We start from the raw sequence: 19,222 nt of genomic DNA on the forward strand, positions 1-19,222 counted from the left end.
TCGTGTCTCCCATGGGTGCTCAAGGCTGTCACTCCCTACACCGCAGGCCTCTAGCTTTCCAATGAGCCAAGTTACGCAATTTCCGTATAAGCAGAGCTGAGCTACCGGCCCTTTAAGAAACGCGTATGTGAGGGGAGAGGGGGGCACATTCCGTGCCGAATCCTGTCCCTCATTGGCCAGCGGGTCTGTCACTCTTACAGGGCAGGGCTGTAGCTTTCCAATGATAAGAGACACGCCCATCTCCCAGCTGCTGGGCTGTGTGTGTGTGTGTGCGTGTGTGCGTGTGTGTGTGTGTGTGTGTGTGTGTGTGTGTGTGTGTGTGTGTGTGTGTGTGTGTGTGTGTGTGTGTGTGTGTGTGTGTGCGTGTGTGTGTGTGTGTGTGTGTGTGAGAGAGAGAGGCACAGAGCGCGCATGTGCAAGCAGGGCGCTTACAGAATAGACACGATTCTCAGACAGAGCAGAAATGCGGGATACAGCAGGAAAACCAAATACCAAGTAGAAAAATTGAATCAGACACGAAAACTAAAATACGTTACCCTTCAAAAACAAATCACAAATGCTGATTCTGTTTACAGCACTTATAATAGCCATTGACAGTATTAGAATAGTATTAGAATAACCCTCAGAGGGTTAAATAACACAATTTGACAATATTTTCAACAATTTTCTTTTTCTGACAATTTAAAATAATGACTGGATCCGAATTGGGAAAAAAAGTTACCCTCTTCAAAAAGTTAACATCTATCCCTGCTGATTCTAGACAGTTTCCGGTAAGAGTGTGACTGCGGTCCTCACTCCTGGGCGGCCCAGATGTGGCCCTACGGGCCCCCTGGGATTACTGTCTGCAGTTGTGTTGCCGAGGCCCCTAGCGGTGCACCTCAGGGCAGGCTCACTTATCAGCTCACTGCCTCCTCCCTTGCGACGGTTTTGTTATACAGTAACCCCTCCCCCTTGGGCAGTGGTCCCAACTTGAAGATAACGATAGTTTGCGTATGCAACCCCGGTTATCTGAAAGAGGACGCACTGCCCAAGGGTTACAAGGTCACACGGGAGTCCTGCTCCCGGCAAAACAGGACGAACCTGCACTGATGTCACGTTTAATCGAACAGGAAGTGGAAGGGACCTGTTCTGAGTGACATGTGCAGGGGCCAATGGCAGCTTTGATACAGTGGCGTTTTCGATCGGGTTCCTACAGATGTGCGCAGAAACCCCTCTCCGTTGGGCACTGCTTCCTTTTCAGATAACCAGGGTTGCTTTCGCAATGCATCGTTCAGTACATTAGTATGAAAGTATGCTGATAAGCATGGAGATATTTTAATTACATTGAGCAGTAATGACAAGGCAAAGTATTTGGTTTTCATAGTGTGGGGGTTTATTTCACTATGGATTTTTTTTTTCATTTCATACATACTTTATAAAAATATAAAAGCATTTTTATGCTGACACAAACTTATTCCATCTTAAACAATGGGGCTGAATCACATCATTATACAGTTGTACTCAATAATATACACTTGTTTTTTAAAAAAAGAGGAAAATGCAACACTATTTCTTCATGATAATTTAACACATATGCACACATAAAATCACCTGTTAGCATGATTCATATCCTGAATTGTAGAGATAATAGGAGGTTCAGATTTTATACCTTGTGTGTTATGTTCAACACCAGTTTTTCTGAGCATCAGTAGCTGAGTGTCAATGCCTAATTTTATGGAGTCAAGCCATTGGTTTTGTTTTCCATCTATTCACCAAACAGCTAATGACATTTCAGTTATACCGTACCATAAGAGAATTTGATATGCTTGGTTTTTCAGTCAAACTAAATAAATAGTTGAACTGAAAACTCATAGGTCAATTGGTTTCTCTTTTAAGATTCTTTTTAGAGGGAAGATGCAGTCAAGTCACTGATGTGCAATAATCATTTATTTGTGACAAAAATAGAAAACATATCATTCAATTATATTACTAAATAAGTAATATTAAGTTTCTGCTGGATTACAGAAAGAAACAGATAATTATTTACCAGCAGATTCAGAGTTAAATAGGAGTCATCTTTACACTGAGAGAGGTGTGTCTACAGAATACACTGTTCCTCTGTAATGCTCTTGGATCAGTAAGCTGCTAGCAATCAGGTGAGCATGATGGATCCATTGACCTCTCATTATGATTTCACATCACTGTGTACAAGCTTTCAGTATTGTATTAGAAAAAGTACCTGCAGATTTCACATTTCCGGTGATGGTGCAGTAATCTTTGTGAGATTTTCATCGCATTCACATTGACAACGTGACGATATGTTCACCACCATTGTCTCTGTGAACCCCAGAGGTCTGATTTCAAAGGACTGCTCCCCCATGCAATTCTATGTTGTCACTGTCATGTTAAAAGTAATTTACAACATTGAAAAATAAATAAACAGGTCAAGAATTCTATATCATGCTAATTATACATACCTTAATGAACATCAAAGATGGCATTTGGACTCAGGGAAACATTCACAGATTTGTTTGTCATTAGTTTGTTCGATGGAATTATTACCAATAAATATTAAAAATTAAGAGAGAGCTCTTGTTTCAGGATATTCATTTTCTATTTGTCCTCAACCGTTTGAGGATCCTTAATGAATGAAAAGGGTGATTATTCGGCCTGACCTCGATTACTGTATCTCTGAAGAGTTTTCAGAAGCAATTTCTTCTTACCTCCTGATTGATTTTGACATTGCTGCACCTTCCTTGTCAGCCAGGTCTTTTATTACCACATATAGATGTATTGGTCATCATCATGTCCTCTTAAAACTGTGTATATTGCCAGGAGAATTGCAATATGTTTGCAGTACTGTAACGTGATCAAGTACCAAGAAAAATAACTGCAGGCACAATGAAAGGCTGTTTTCATATACCACTAACAAAATACTTATATCAGTGTTTTATAAATACCACATTGATTGTAAATAGCTTACAATGTAATTGCAAGCAGTTCAGAAAATAATATTAAACACAAATACATACATTACAAATAGCAAGAAATTCTTCACATAAAACAAAATCAACCATGGAAACTTTTAATTTAATCAACACTTTTTCCCAAAGTTTTCTGAAAGAATAAAAACAAACATCACATTTGTTAAAGTTAATGTAGCTCTACCTTCATGTAATTTGACCCCTTTATGTCAAATTACAAAATAAGGAATAGCATTTCATGTCCCTCTCGTCTTTTCTCTCAACAGCCGGTCAAAAATCTCCAAATCCCTCTCACAGCTGACATTGGTTTTATGTGATTACTGTGCAGCCCTGCTGATACCTCAGCATCCCGCCCATGCTCTAGGTGATCATATAACATCCTGCAGCACACTTTAACAAGACTAGCTAGAATTAACTCCACTACCTGCACAGTCATGCTGTCAAAATCTGCAGGTCAGCTCTGTAAGTTTGTTTATTTTCATGCTGAATTTCTCTGCTGAATTCCAGCAAATAAGAGTATAGGTAAAAAAAAAAACAGTTGCATTGAAAAACATAACGTTGATTATTTTACCTCTGAATGGTACCAGTGGCACAAATTCAGATTTATCCTTGCCTAACAGAAATGTCTTGAATTGCACTGGTTTTCCACTTTTATCACAGCCTGTTTCCTGCACTGCCTTGCATACAGTTCTGATCAATCTAACTGTCCCGCTTTCTTCTACTGTTTTGTGTACGCAATGTAAGCACAAACTACCTGCTTTGTCTCCACCAAAAATTAATCTCTCCCAGATAGAATGTATTAAATCAACCTGGTGGGCCAAACCATCAACTAAATGCAATCCACAGAAAAGCTAATTTAATAGTTTAAAAGTTTAGCCTTATCAGCCTCACTGTGCTGTTCAAAGTCTTCCACAATCTCTGGAAGAATAACTGATCTGTATTGAGCCATAATGTCATTGATTTTTTTCTCAGTTGCAGCTCTGTCCCCCACAAGATTTGTAATTTTTGTGATAATTTCACTCTCACAAAAATGTACATTCAAGTCACACCCCCCACTTCTGACTTTGTCCTGAACCATTTCTCTGACAGTATCAAATGTACACTGAGCAGAGACTGATGCCTGAGTCCTAAATGCATCCTTGTACCATCCTTAAAAAAATGCCAGCAGTGCCATACTTGTGACCTATTTTTGTTGTCCCATCTGTGCAGAGAGTCAAATCATTGTCTGTAAGAATTTTACTCTGTACATGCTGCAAAGATACATTCATAGCTTCCAACCAGTGTTGGGGTCATTACTCACAAAAAGTAATATATTACATTGTACTTTTTACTCATATAAAAAGTAACTAAATACTTTATTAATTACTCCATCTGGAAAGTAATACGTTACTTTACTTTTAGATTATGTTTCATCACACCCCAAACGTTGCGTGACATCACTAAATAATTACAAAGTTACGCCAACACAAGCCGTCGAATAACATAAAATAACATATTGTAATACAGACTATAAGGCCTTAACAAAACAGGCTGTTCAGATAAAAAATGTTAGCATTGCATAATGCAATTTAAAACAAACACATTATGACACTACTTCCTAGGATGAAGAGTCTCTCAACTGGAGCACTGGAAGGTGTTGGTGTGTTGTATCTCAATTAGATTTTTTTTATTTTAGGAAACTGGTTCAGGATCTCCATCCCCAATCCAGACTTAAATAGTCCATCACTTCTGTGTCTGATATGATGTCTGTATCGTTCCCATCAAAGGCAAATAACTCATTTTCACTGGAGGAGACTGAGGCCACTGGGGCAGGCCTTGCCTGTTGCTCCTCGGGAAGACTGCGACACTCCGCAGACAGCAGTCCCCTAACCATGTCCCTCCTTTCCTCCTCTCGTAACCAACGCAGCTTAAACTTCGGCAATGTGACAGCAGCCAGCAGAGCCTCTTTGCTTTCCAAGATAGATGCAAATCGAATCTTGGTTGCCTGCAATATGAAATTGAAATAAGGCGACTTGCTGGTTTTGCATATCACTTTTATGAAGGCTAAATAATCCATATTACCGGTATTATGATTGTTTTGTTCTGTTTGCATTCATTTGTTCTAAGCCAAACCGCTATTCAATATTTTTGTTTGCATTAATAGCTTAGGCTATTGTTTCGATACTTAGTATATTTTACTTGTAGTCTATTTTAACATACAGCATATTTGTTGCTACTGTGCATAGGCTACAGGGCAAAAATCACAGGGCATTTAGAATAAAGATAATAACACTGAAGTCCTACCTGTACTATGGCATCTGGTAGGCCAGCTGTCATTCAAGAAAGACCATTCTTTAGTGCTAGTGTCTTGGTCATCAAGATTTCCAGTGTTGGTAGCAGAGTACCATAGAAGCAGTTATCCTCCTCTTGCAAGATGTCCAATGCCACAGTGAGGGGCTTCAAGACTGTGTAATATTCCCTCAGGAATTGATACTCCTTGTCAGAGATGCATTTAACCCCCAGCTAAGTGCAGAGAGTGCTCAAATCTGCAATAGGGATCTCGATAATTCGGGATAGGACATCGTGAAATGAGTTCCACCGCGTTGTTGTGGGCACAATGAGTTTTCGGCTGTTCATGTCCTCCACAAGCTCTGAAGTAAAGTTTGAATGGCTTGCCTTAGTCCAGAGAGCCAAGCACTTTCCTGTAGCGCTTCTGCAGACTGCTTTAGAATCGATATTCGATGACAGCCATTTTTCTACATCATTGCTTGATATAAGGTTTAGTGTGTGTGATTAGCATCTCTCCTGTGGAGGAAGAGAAAACTGCTCATTTATGTCAGATTCGGAGAGTGTTTGTCCAACATCTGTAAATGTAACATCTTCCTCTTCCATCTTCTTCACAATCAGTTGCCGGCTGGTACATTTGACATTCTTTTACAAAATTGGACCCATTGTCCGTGACAGTTGCAGTGACTTTGTGTGACAATCCATAAACTGTAGGAATGTGTTCAATTTCATTGGCAATAACATCGTAGGTGTGTCTTCCTCTTATTCTTTTGCAGGCAATTGCTGCTTTTCTGTGATGCTAATTGCTTGAATTAATCCAGTGTGCAGTCATTCCAAGGAAGCTTCTGTTATTACAAGACCAAATGTCAGCAGTTGTCGATACGTACTCCAAGCCCTCAAACATTTTCTTAAACTCAGATTCTATGTCAGTGTATGCTTTATACAGATAACTCGCAAATGTTTTTTCCGATCTGGTGGACCCTGATTGCCTATCATCTGTATTTTGCTGAGTATCTGTCGGAAAGAGGGAGATTCTACCATGGATAGGGGCTGCATTTCCTCCACTACATACCTAGCTATAAGCTTGTTCAGCTCATCCTGGGAGACAGCCTGTCCCCCTGACGGATTAAAATCCAGCCATACTTGTTTGGCTGAGGTAGGCCCAAGTTCATCTTCAGCAGCACCGTTGAGGCCTAGGGGCGCAGTCGCTATGAGTTTTGTCGTGGCGTGTTTCTTTTGGAGGTGTTTAGAGAGATTGAAGGTTGTGTTAATAGCAGTGGAGAGGTGTTTCGTGCCAGGACACAGTTTACATCGAACAGTTATATTATTTTCATTTTGTCTTTCTATCAAATCAAAATAATGGGAGTACTTCCACCCTAAAAAGGTCAGTCTTTTAGATGTGCCAGGGTCTGCAATGTTCCATCTCCCTCCAAAGCATTCGCGCTTGCATAAACAAGACCTTGGAGAAAGATGGCACTCTGGGATTTAGTGTTTTAAATTGGAGGCTGAAATACCTCTAACATTAAAGTGCAGTAAACTTTGGGCTGAAACGTTTTTTAACGACATCTAACACTTATAGTCTTATAGTATAAGTTATACCAGATATTCAAAAGTAAAAACTGGGACACATTGAAACAATATACAAAATAAATGACATCTCTTAAAATTACATCTAGTTTATTTTGTTTACCAGCGCATGGTAAATAACCGTGAACTGTGTTTCATTATTAAATACAGTGCGCTGGGTTTAAATCTGTCCCGTGTAGCCGCTACATATCTATATCATGATATATACAGTATGACATATACAGTCACAGCCTATATATGTAGTTTCTTAAGAAAAACGAATACATGTATATATAAATACAGCTACAACACTCTGGGATCGAACAGTTTTTCCACAGATTCAGTGTGAGCATGTTTTCTCTGTATACCTACATCTTTATCAATGTCACAAAATAAAAAAATCACACATCAATAACATCGTGGCATCAGCTTTTATTTTGAATGGGATTCCTTTAAAAAAAATACTTTTGACACCGTAATTAATGGATCAGTTGTATTAATCGCTAAGTTTTTGTAACGTAAGGTTTGTATTTCTGCAGTTGGTAAAGCATCTATACTTGGATCACCATTAACATATTGTTATAGCAATAATGACAGATGATGCCTCATATCGTCTTATTACACAGGAGTGTAATGCATAGTAAGATTGTGTACGGATACAGATAATGCTCATATTACATTTAAAAAGGTCAAATTTCACTGTGTAATCTTTTTATTATTATGTGCTGTGTATGGTTAGATTTACAATGCTTGAAAAAACTGTACTGGGACCAAAAAACGGCCCTGGACTTTTACCGAGGATCTGGTTGCAGATGAAGTGCAGTCCGGGCAGGGGGGTTGGGGGCTTGCTGGCAATGTGCGGAACACTAGTCTACACGGGGCGACCAGCCCACTTAGGAATCGACTGGCCCACCTAACTGAAAAATGGACTTGCCCTTCAGGCATTTGTGAGAATTGCCCAATGGTCGGTCCGCCAATGTTTACATCATATGCATTTTCTATTAAAGTTACATTACTGGAGTCACTTGATAGAACACCAACAGCAGACTTTGGAATAATTTTTGTCAGATCCTATAACAAATTTGCAATGAAAAATCTGCCAATGGGGTAAGCCAATTTTGCCTGGCTAGAATTCTTAAAACTAGCATAAAAGTCTAGCCACTGAAAAACAGGTAATGGGCCTTAAAACTAGACAAAAATGCAAAAAGTTTAGCAATCGTGCTTATTACAAGCAATGAAAAATATATTATTTAAGATAGACTTACTTAAAATTAGTATTTTGGTTTCTTGATTGAGCTGACCTTAAGAATGTACTGTATACTTTGATCTAAGATTAATAATGAGTAAAAAGGGCTTACAATAAGATGCAGTTTCTTCCAACATCATAATAAAAATAAGTGACTTTGTCTTAAATTAAGGCTCCAGAAGCATTCTTATTTTTTGCATTTTTTTATTTAAACAATAACAAACTCGGCAAAGCTTCTTCATTGAAAAGTATTTCACAACAAAGTCCATCATTCAGGACAAGACCATTTTCTCCATAATCACACAGACCCAAGGATTGCAGATCAATCATGAACAGATTTAAGAAGCGATTTTCTAATTGGTTAGGGCTTGTTTAATAACACAATGTCAAAAAATGAACAGTCCAGCTATTCTAGCAGCATAACATATTCAATCATAACATTCCAGTTGCTGGTTTGCATAATATCCCAGAGGAACAATATTGAAATGACACCAACAAACATGTGGCTAACCTGTGATAACTTTTCCTGAAACATAAATTTGTCAGAAAAGAGACTCAGAGAAACAGAGAGCGAGGCAGACAGACTCTCAGAGTTCTCACTCAATGAAGGTCTTCCATTCGCCACTGGCTTTTTTGTAGGAGAGGGTTGCATCTTGGTCATGGATAGAATCTTGGAGAATTTCAGTTTGCAATACTGATAGCAATGTGGAAATACACTTCGGGTAAGTGAGGTGTAGGCCATGATAATACGCCATGAGGTAGAGCAGTCCATCTGGAAAATTCTCACTGTAGAAGGTGGTCAATGGCGTGCTTCCAATGGCAATCATGCAGTTGTCTTCAGAGACGAGCACAACTGGACAAGACAGTGGTCGTTGGCGCAGGAAATCATTGGGGTCTTCTGATGTCTAGATGACAAAAATCAATGTAGAAGATTAGAAAAACACCACAAGTAACAAATACCTTGACCTGGACTATGACACGGAATGGTCAAATGATTTCTACATCAAAAAACCTAGCCACATTAACCCGACATCTGTGGGAAAAGATTTTCTTTGCTGAATTGCAAATACTGAACACACCACAGCAAGTTTCAATAAAGCTACTCCTATACAATTACAGCATGTACAACACATACCCATTGTCAATGTGAAAATGACAAAAGCTTATCGCAAAAAATAGCTGAACAGAACATATAATGTATGCATGAATAACTGCAACATACAGTATAAAATACTGCAGTAAGTCTCACCGTAAGGACATGGAAAAGAGCCTCGCTGCTTGCGCCCAGCTTCCTAGGTGGCACGGTGCTGGATGGGAAGAGCAGTGGCAGAGCTCTGAACACAGCTGTGGCAATCTCCACTGGCTTGACAGAAAAGGCACAATACAAGGCAGTACCATAAATAACCACTCGTCATGAGATCTCAAAATACAAACTTGGAAATATCAAGATAGTGACCTCACCTCCATTCAAAGTTTTTGGAGGCTTCATGGCTTTCTTCATGACACCATAAAACTGGACCTTTGAGTAGAAGCTATCCCATGTCCTTTACCTCAGAGATGTACTGGGAATTGGTTGATTGAATAATTATCCGCAGCTCATCCAGGACCTGAAAAATAAATTCAAATATGGATAGAAAATTCAAACTTAATTTCCATTGCTAGTCCTGGTCAAAACACTTTGATGACTGATGTCACTTCAAGAAAACCTCTAATGTCTAAGGAATATGAAAATGATGTCAAGATCCCCGCAAATGTCTCCTGGGAAGAGCTGAAAATGTGAGGACTGGTTACAGTAGTCACTGGTTGTAACATCTGCATCCATTTCCCCATCCTTTCGTGGTCTATTTGAAGGAGGACCCTTGGCCTTCCTTGGACTTCTGAAATTTGAGAGTCTCTTCATGAGCTTTTTAGCAACATGGTCCTGCCAAGTACAAATAGTAAACATTAAAAAAGGACAAGAAAAGTTTTCACCATAAACATCAAAAACAAGCAATAGTGACAAAAAGCTACTTACCCACTCACTGTTTGATGACCTGTCTTTTATCATTGGGTAGTACTCCACCAATCGCTTAGCCATGGTACAGACCTCATGTTTGGTGGGGTATCTGGAGTCCTCTGTGGCTCTTGCAATTGAAATCATATTAGTCATAGTGTTTCTTATGAGTCGGCAGAAGAGCTCCTTGGATCACAGGTCACAGCGTGCTTGGTCCCCAGCCGTTTCTGCTTGAAGTAGGAGCCTGTTCAAGCTCACTGTCTGTGAAGACTATGTATTCTGGGTTGGATATATTCACAACCCATAGTCACAAACATGCTAACAAAACAAACTTCAATACAGACAAATCTAAAAACTATGGGCAGATAGAACCATCCAACCCACCCACAACCTGCATCCACTGCCAATGCACCCCCCCACCACCACTTTGAACCTCCCCCCATATCCCTCTGTAGTCTGGAGAGCAAGTGCAGCTCCAGTCTGCTAATGGGACTTGTGCTGCAGAATATGCTGCACATCTTCTTCCCAAAAAAGATTATAAATATGCAGGTTCCATTTTTGCTCACAGATTATTGTCAATTTACAAATATAAAAAAGCAATAGTAATAGCACTTCACTAGCTCGATCATTTTTGGAATATAAGCCTTTTTATTTTTGACAATCAGAATCTTTAATCCTCATTCAAATTAAATCAATCAATCTTAATTGTATATTGTAGAACACCATGCCAAAGCATGTCACAACATTAAAGAATAAAGAATAAGTGCATCATACAATTAATACATAATTTTAATGTTGCAGTATTGCTACAGTGCAGTAAAATGCATGAATCACATTTCATCACGCATTAAGGTTGAGGATTATAATGCTAAAGTACATTTAAAAACCCCATTCAAATCACAATCTACAAGTCCCACAGATAATTCCATTGCCCTGCCATTACACACAAGAAGTAGAAGTTTGTTAATTTGGCTGCATTAGTAACCCTTCCATATTGTTTTGTCTTTTGTTTGCACTTGCACTCAAACATTATCAATGTACCTTTTTCAACGTATATTTACTTAATATCTACTGCTTTTACATTTTGTAAAATAACTAAAACTGGTATATTAATATACATTGTGTGAAAAAAATACTGCAGTGGTATCAATCTACTGTGATTATGAGTGTGCACAAATGTACTGTACAATCAAAGGCATACTTTATTTATTTTTGAGAATTTACAGCTTTCTTTTGCCAACTTTATGAAGTTTTTAAATTGTCTGAGTGTTTGTGAATGCTTGTGGCCATTTCTCAATTTGATACAGGAGACAATGGTAAACAAAATGCTTTCGCCCCGCGTGTTCAACAAACACGTCCATTGTTGACCAAAATTAATCACAACAGGACAGACTTACAGTTTTTGTCCACAGAGGATACTGAAACTGGAATACTGGAAGTGTGTTAACTGGGGTATCATAGAGTATCTAATATAGATTTTGGACTGGTGGTTTGATTCATGGTTGTCAAGAAAATAATAGTTTGTCCTCTATTAGTCTACTGTAACATTGCTCAGTGTATACAGCTGCAAACATGTCACTTCCCTGACTTCTCCAAAGATTGGGTACCAGTCCTTTCATTCTGAGTGTTTGTTACTTGATTAGGCTGTGTGGTTTGGACACTACAATTGGCCTACACTAGCTCGCAAGCTGATGTTTTTGATCTTATAATCTTACAATCCAAATAATTGTTCTCTGAACGTAGTAGACACCTACTGCATACACCAAGGCCTTTTTCAACTGTGCAAGACAGACATACTTACGAATTATTATTTGTGTATTAGCTTAGTTCATAACACAATTTTCATCTTTTTAAATTATTTAGTTAGTGACATGTTGAGGAAAGGCAGACGACATTCACATACTAGCCACCTGTGCAGTGATATGTCCATCAGAGAAGTGTGGTTATAATTGCCTCTGTTGGGAAGAATAGATGGCACACCTAAGTGATGCAGCAGGAGAAACACATTCAAGTGTAAGTGGGTGTGACCCTTTAGTCTGCTGTGCTTACTTGCACTTCTGTGTTTGATTGTCTCACAGAGATTTACTGGAACTGTAAATGGATCCTTTCTTACAAAATCTTGAATTTACTTCAGACATCATGTCATTTTGTTCACAGAGAACTTCTGAAACTACTTTGTACTTATTTTTTAACTGTAACCTCAAACAGGTGAAAACATAATTGTACAATTCCATCCACAATTAGCAAAGCAGAGTTTTCTCCCTTCAGAAGACACAAGTCTTTCAAGATGTACACATTCATCAAGAATTCATCAAGTCCATCCTTAGTAGTGAAGCTGCTTTGTGTGACTGCACGGCTTAGGGCCTAGGCCTAATGGTTGCCTCTCCTCCAGGCACTATATTTATTACAGCAGCAAGGAGATCAGAAAGTTCTTTATCGGTGCTGCTGGCTGTGGTCTTCCCTCTGGAGGAGGCCTCTCGCTGGCCATTGGGGGTGGAGGGTTTGGACCATCAACAGGCTTTGGGTTGCGATGGCTCGTCAAATCTTGGGTGTGAATGCCCCGTTGACCCTCCGTGGTGAGGTGCCTCTGGAGTGGGTTGTGCCTCATCAGACTTCCATGGTGGGGGACAAGGTGCCTCGTTGGACCCTCAGAGGGGGCTGTTGCTGGAAGACAAGAAGGCAGTCATGCTCAGATACTGGTCATGCAGTGCAGGACATTTCCAAAGACAGTTGTGCAATTGCATGTCCATGGCACACCGGCGGCACTATGGGCTAGAAAAACAGAGACTAAACAGATGAGTCTTCAGCCGTGATTTAAAGGCTAAGACTGAGGGGGCATCTCTTACATTGGCTGGAAGATCGTTCCACAGCTTCGGGGCCCTATAACTGAATGCTCTACCACCTTCGGTTTTCTTGTGTATTTTAGGGAGCGCTAAGTAACCGGCTTCCTGTGATCTCAATGGCCGACCTGGAGTGTATTCGATAAGGAGATCTTTTAGGTAGGGAGGTGCTATTCCCTTAAGTGCTTTAAATGTTAATAAGATCACTTTAAAGTCTATCCTGTAGTGCACGGGCAGCCAGTGAAGAGAAGCCAATACTGGAGTGATGTGTTCATGTTTTTTTGTTTTTGTTAAGATTCTTGCAGCAGCGTTTTGGACGAACTGAAGTACAGAAATAGCTCTGTTTGTGCTGCCTTACAGAATGACATTACAGTAATACAATCTAGATGTAACACATGCGTGTATCAATTTCTCAGTGTCCTGTAACGAGAGGAATTGTCTTAGTCTAGCAATGTTTCTAAGCTGGAGGAAGGAAGATCTCGACACATTCTGAATGTGTGATTCAAAGGATAGATTATGATCACAGATGACACCCAGGTTTTGTGCCATCTCCTTAGGGGAGAAATTAAAGTTATCATTACTCAGTTTTGTTAGTGCATGATGAACAGTTCGTTTTTTGTCTCCTAAAATTATGACTTCTGTTTTGTCAGAATTAAGCATAAGAAATGTTTTTATCATCCATGTTTTAATCTCAGACAAACAGCACATTCGTTTTTCTAGGTCTATGGTGTTGTTAGGATTTACTGACAGATATAATTGTGTGTCGTCTGCGTAACTGTGAAAGTTAATATTATGTCGTCGAATGATATCACCTAAAGGGAGCATGTATAATGAAAAAAGTATAGGTCCGAGAACTGAGCCCTGTGGGACTCCGTACCTAACCTCAGTTAAATTTGAGTGGTTCTCGTTAATCTGTACATATTGGAGTCTGTTTGACAGATATGATTTAAACCATGAAAGCACATTGCGAGATAGGCCAATACGGTTTTCTAAGCAGTGTAACAAGATTTTGTGGTCGATTGTGTCAAAAGCCGCACTTAAGTCTAATAAAATAATAACACTGGCGTACCCTACATCGGAGGACTGAAACACGTCATTCAATACTTTTAACAGGTGAAAATTTGTTTGTTATTAAAGCTGTGACCCCAGTTATTTAAAAAATTCAGATACAAATGTGTTCTGTTCATCTATTCTACTCTGTTTTCATATATTGGAAGATATGTAAACTGAACCTTGAAGTAATTAATGACAAAAACAAAATCCTTTAGATGTGTTTCAGTTGTTCTTTGGAACTCTGTATTCCAAAACAAGTTTGTATCATGCTGGAAACTGACCCTTGGACTCTTGTTAATATTATTTGAAGACTGACATTGCACCATACCTTATCTCAATGGGAGACAAAAGAGAAGAAAACATTTTTGTGAAATGTTGTTTATTGGCCATCTTAAAAATGAAATACAAAATGTAGCTTGTGATGCTCTTTCAGCTTAGACGTATTTCTTCTTGTCTGTTCTGGTGTTTCCTGGCAGTGTAGCCTCTCAGAGGCCAGTACGCCGGAGCCAGCATGTTGATCACTGCATCGATGGAATTGGGGTAGAGGATTACAGCTCAGTGTGAAGAAGCTTCTTAGCCCTTTTCATGTTATCTGCCACTGAAAACAAGAAATGGCCAATTAAAGATGCACTGTATGCCATAGATGATTCAATAGATCTTGTGATTTTGTCATTTCTGAATTTCACTGAAACATTTTGGGAGAAAAACAAGATTTTCCTCAAATTTACATCAGCACTAAATTACCTGTAACAACTAAGACATATCTACAATATAAGGCTAACTGAAACCAAAACACATGTAAATTGCTCTAAATAAATAAGTACCTGCTATTTGCCTTCAGGGATCTAAGCTTTTTGACAGAAAGAATCATTCATGAATGCAAGCGAATTTCAATCCCAATGGAACTCATTAGAAAGACAAGAAAAAGAAAAGTTACTTACAGATTCTAATATCGCTGGGCTCGTAAGTATACAGTCTGTTACCGTACTTCCCAGCGATGTCAGCTCTCACAGTCATGGACGGGTCTGAGAAAGAGAAGGGGAAATGTTTTGAAAGCATGTTTAGTTAAAGGAACAGAGCCGCCATTTCAAATGAGACTGCTGCCTGATACAGTGACACAGTCGCCAGATGTTTGACCATTCATTCAACGATTAAAATATTCTGCATATTTATTGGTTATTATTTATTTCTGCACCCATTGCTCAATTATCTGATTTTCCTAAATAACTGGACAATCGTTTTCAGTGTATTATAAAGAACATTAAAGAGTATTCAAAATGATAAGCTTACCGACGAAGAGGACTCTGGGAACATAATGGCCATCAGGAGCCATGTTCTTATCAGTGGTTTCATGCTGAAGGCAAATACATGAATGTTAAGTGAATAGAAATGGAAATCTGACCATAAATATTAAATACAGTCAAGATTCTCTGTATGGAGCTATATCATTTTTAATATACTATTCTGCTACTGTGTTCTTTATGCCAGAGAGACGGATACATATGCATTCCAATTTGAAGATTGCAATGGCAGATTACAGATGGGTTAGGAAAAGTCTATTACGGTTTTCTGAAGTTTCTGAGTTAAGTAGGTTATTGGTAAAAAGCAACATTATTTATCTCCGTTAGATAGTTTAAGATACTTTTATTTATTTTTATTTTTTTAATGTGACTGTACAGAAAGAACATTTTTACATTTTAAACTGGAGCTGACAATTCTCAACACCCATTTTCAAACAACCAAGTAGTATGTTGCAAATAAATATATAAATAATAATACTCTTAAGGTACATAAATGTGAGCTTCTGAAACTTGACTTGTCAAGGCTTACTATCAGATTGAGCATTATGAAGTCCTCCTTGGCCAATTTCTGCACCATTGGATCATCTAAAAACGCCTTTTTAAGAGCTGAGAAAGAGAGGAAACAGAATAAGTATTAAAGTAACTTTACAATTGGGAAAACAATTACCATGTGAAATAACCCATACAATATTAAATCAGAGAAGCCTTTAGTAAATACACATTATTGTTCTAATTCAATATATTTTCCACTTTTGAATGTATTACTTGTACACAATTATTACTAAATGATTAATACCCCCAACCCCCCCCCCCACATACATACACACATACACACACACACTACCTTGACTATGTGGACAGTCTTCTAAGTGATGGATGACCATTAGGGGTTTTTGGCTAAAAAAAAAAATACATTTTACAACTCTACACATCAGGTATATTCTAACCTAGTCCCCTCACCTCAGTGTGGTAATTTGCAATCCCATATTACTTACATTTTTCTTAGTAACTAGTACTCGGCTTAACACACAATCTCGTTGCACTAAAGACTATTTATGATGGCACATATATATATATATATATAACACAAACCTGGTGTTCTCAAACCCTGGTTAAGCCTTTGCTGCGACTTCCAAAGTTGAAACATGTATTTCAAATAAGATTAAATGAGTTAAGTCTTTAGAAGTGTTGTGTTTAGAGGATAAGGCTTCTTACCTTTTTTTAGATTTAGTTAAACCTTCTTCATAAGTTTGGACCCAGGTTATTTCATCTCCCCATCCTGAAATAACAAACATGCACACAGAATTAAGCAAACGTGAAAACATACTAGCAACTATGGTTGGTTCAGCAAATAGTTTAAATGTGACTAAATATGTGAAATAAGAAATCTGATAACTTGATTATCATGCGGAAATTGAAAGTTGAATTGAACTTGTTAGCAGAAATAGGGTGACGCATGACACAAGCTTCATTCATTGCTGTTGAAATACTAAATGACTGCACTATGAGCTTACATACAGAAGAAAATAGCATCAAATTGCATCAAACTCACATGGCAATACAATATAGTAAGAGTGTAGTTTATCTTCACATCGTGGGTCACCCATGAACCAAATAATAATATAAAAATAACAATCCACATATATTGTACAGCTCAGCACTATACATACCCCTAGAGAGAGTTTGGGGCTCCTTTTTGGGTTTTCTCTGTGCAGACACATCCAGGACTGCGACAAACAGCAAGATGCAGAGTACAGATGCTGGATTCATTTTCTGAAAGAAACAGAGAGAACATATTGGGAAATCTAGGAAATGTTGCTAATCTGCATACTAGTATTCCATAGAAATGAAATGTGAGCATTTGTATTGATTGATGTACAGCAGAGTGTGAAATCCTCCTCTTTTCTTTTTCTCCACAATTTGACATCTCTATATTTAGCAGTTGTCAGTGTCTTCCCTTCCTGGAGGGCGATAGGGGGGCAGAGACTTCATTTGAATAAATCAGGCTGATAAAATATTTGTTGATGTGTTTTCAAAAGCAAAAAGTTTTGACACTTCTTAATACATATAATTAGACACTCTCTATGTCTCTCGTGCAGTGTTCGCCTTCTGACAAATAAAAGTTTAATGCAATCACATTCAAGCTGTCAGCTTTCATTTGTGCCGTGGGGTTGTCCTTGAGGCTCCTGTCTATTTAAATCTCTCTGGCAGCGGCTGGACAAATGCCAACTACAGGTGCCCCCATCGCATCACAGTTCCAGGAATGCTGCTCCCATCTGTGACTGACATCAGACAGGCTGCAAGCTGGTATCTTCAAATTCATGTGTCAAACGTTTATCATATGAGCTTTTAAATGTATCTGAATCTGAACAATGAGAGAATAAAACTACAGGCATTCAATCTTTTTTGTATACCTAGGAATCCAAAGGACTCATTAGTGGTTGCTTAGCAGTGTATCCACCTTATGTGTCCATTGAGTCAGAACTAAATTGAATCCCAATGCAAAATAGTTATTTGAGGGCCATTCAAAAAAGAAAAGAAACGCTTACAAAATGACAACCAATGCCTAGTTGTTTGCACTCCAACAATGCCTTATCATCTAATGGTCATATTGCTGCCTTAATAACAGGATTCACAGCATCAGCGTTGCCTTTACATTCTGTCAGCATCTTTTCTACGGGACTACAGAGATGGAATATCAAATTTGATCAGTATGAATAACTGCCTTCATCATTATCAAGATATCCATATCAGGCTCAATTCAAATATCTGACCTCAAAGCACAAATATACAGTAGCATCTATAGAAAGGACAAGATTTAAATGATTTAAGTCTCTCCACCCCAGCTGCAAACTCTACTCCATTGAAAATCCTCATTAACAATTGCTTGGTTGGTCACTTTGCAGCAATGTGAGAAAGATGGTCAATTCTACAATCTTCTGACACGTGTAACATGCTAAACCTTTGTACAGGAACTCGTACTCATTCTCAGCCCATAACATTATCGAATCTGTTCAATATCTGGCAGTCCCTCTGGCTAAATGTGTTCAAATTATGCCGATTAATTGTTTCTTTTTTTGTGCATGTTTTTTTTTTCATATTCAGCCATACTCTGGGATGCCTTTGCATGAGGGGCACTATATTAAATAAATTTGCTTAAAATGACTGTCAATATTTAGAGTAATATCTGCAATACCTCAGTATAAATTACAGTTTATCAAATATAACAATCCACCATTTTCATCTATCATTTCAAAAGGTATATAACAAAAATACCCCCCCTCCAATAATTAGAATTAACTGTACAGTATGCACTTTTCTGAAAATGTTAAACCCTTCTTTTTTAAGATTATGCACCATAATCAACTGCAGCTGAGTCCAATGTCATGCTTACCTGACGTTCAGCTGGATATCCTGAGTTGTGAGTGAAAGGTGGATGAAGCACTTCACTGAATCTCACCTCTCAAACGTCTCTTTTTATAGTGAACTCACCTAGCAGGTGTAGCACTTCTTGAACGTCATTCATTGCAGACCAGGATATCCTTATCTTTCAGACACACTATTCAAACAGACTTCGAGTAATGAGGCAGGCATATGCATAAACATGCATACCTTTCAAACTGCTCTGATTTTAATGCTGTGGGAGGGGAACTACTCCTTTATAGGATTGTTAGAGAGTGTTCTGTGTTTGTTCGATAACAAGTATAACTGAACTACATAAAGGGTGCTGCAACCTGATAAATTCTACATTTCACATTTTATTATATTTAACGTTCAGCACCAAATGAAGACTTAACTATGTATTGTTAGAAACCTTGAATTTTCTTTAACAGAAGAGAATCCACTGCAAATATATTTAAATTTTATAATGACAGACCAAGTTTTTTTGTATAGGGAAATGGTGAAACTATAACTCCCTCTTGAACTTTTATTTCTTAATTATATTACAGTACATAAATAAATCATGTTTAAAATACAACTGAAGTATTAAATGG

At 38.3% G+C, this 19,222-nt stretch overlaps 1 protein-coding gene across 1 annotated transcript; it reads right to left on the reverse strand.

Moving 5' to 3' along the window:
• Positions 1-14,294: 14,294 nt before the first annotated feature.
• Positions 14,295-18,780, reverse strand: agr1 (anterior gradient 1). Its single transcript, XM_066688219.1, has 8 exons — positions 18,622-18,780; positions 16,898-17,000; positions 16,443-16,506; positions 16,072-16,124; positions 15,757-15,833; positions 15,217-15,280; positions 14,868-14,951; positions 14,295-14,524 (listed from the first exon to the last, which is right to left on the reverse strand). Exons 2-8 carry the CDS (start codon positions 16,995-16,997, stop codon positions 14,475-14,477), a joined length of 492 nt encoding a protein of 163 aa, XP_066544316.1. The 5' UTR covers positions 16,998-17,000; positions 18,622-18,780; the 3' UTR covers positions 14,295-14,474.
• Positions 18,781-19,222: the final 442 nt, after the last annotated feature.

The sequence above is a fragment of the Amia ocellicauda genome, chromosome 16, assembly GCF_036373705.1.
Source record: "Amia ocellicauda isolate fAmiCal2 chromosome 16, fAmiCal2.hap1, whole genome shotgun sequence".
NCBI classification, from domain to species: Eukaryota; Metazoa; Chordata; class Actinopteri; order Amiiformes; family Amiidae; genus Amia; species Amia ocellicauda.

Coding starts and splice junctions, on each gene's coding strand:
- agr1 (XM_066688219.1), bottom strand. CDS start 16,997: ATGAATCCAGCATCTGTACTCTGCATCTTGCTGTTTGTCGCAGTCCTG. Junction 16,125..16,442: donor TTAACTAAATCTAAAAAAAG/GTAAGAAGCCTT, acceptor TTTTTTTTTTAG/CCAAAAACCCCTAATGGTCA. Junction 14,952..15,216: donor TCCCAGAGTCCTCTTCGTCG/GTAAGCTTATCA, acceptor TCTCTTTCTCAG/ACCCGTCCATGACTGTGAGA.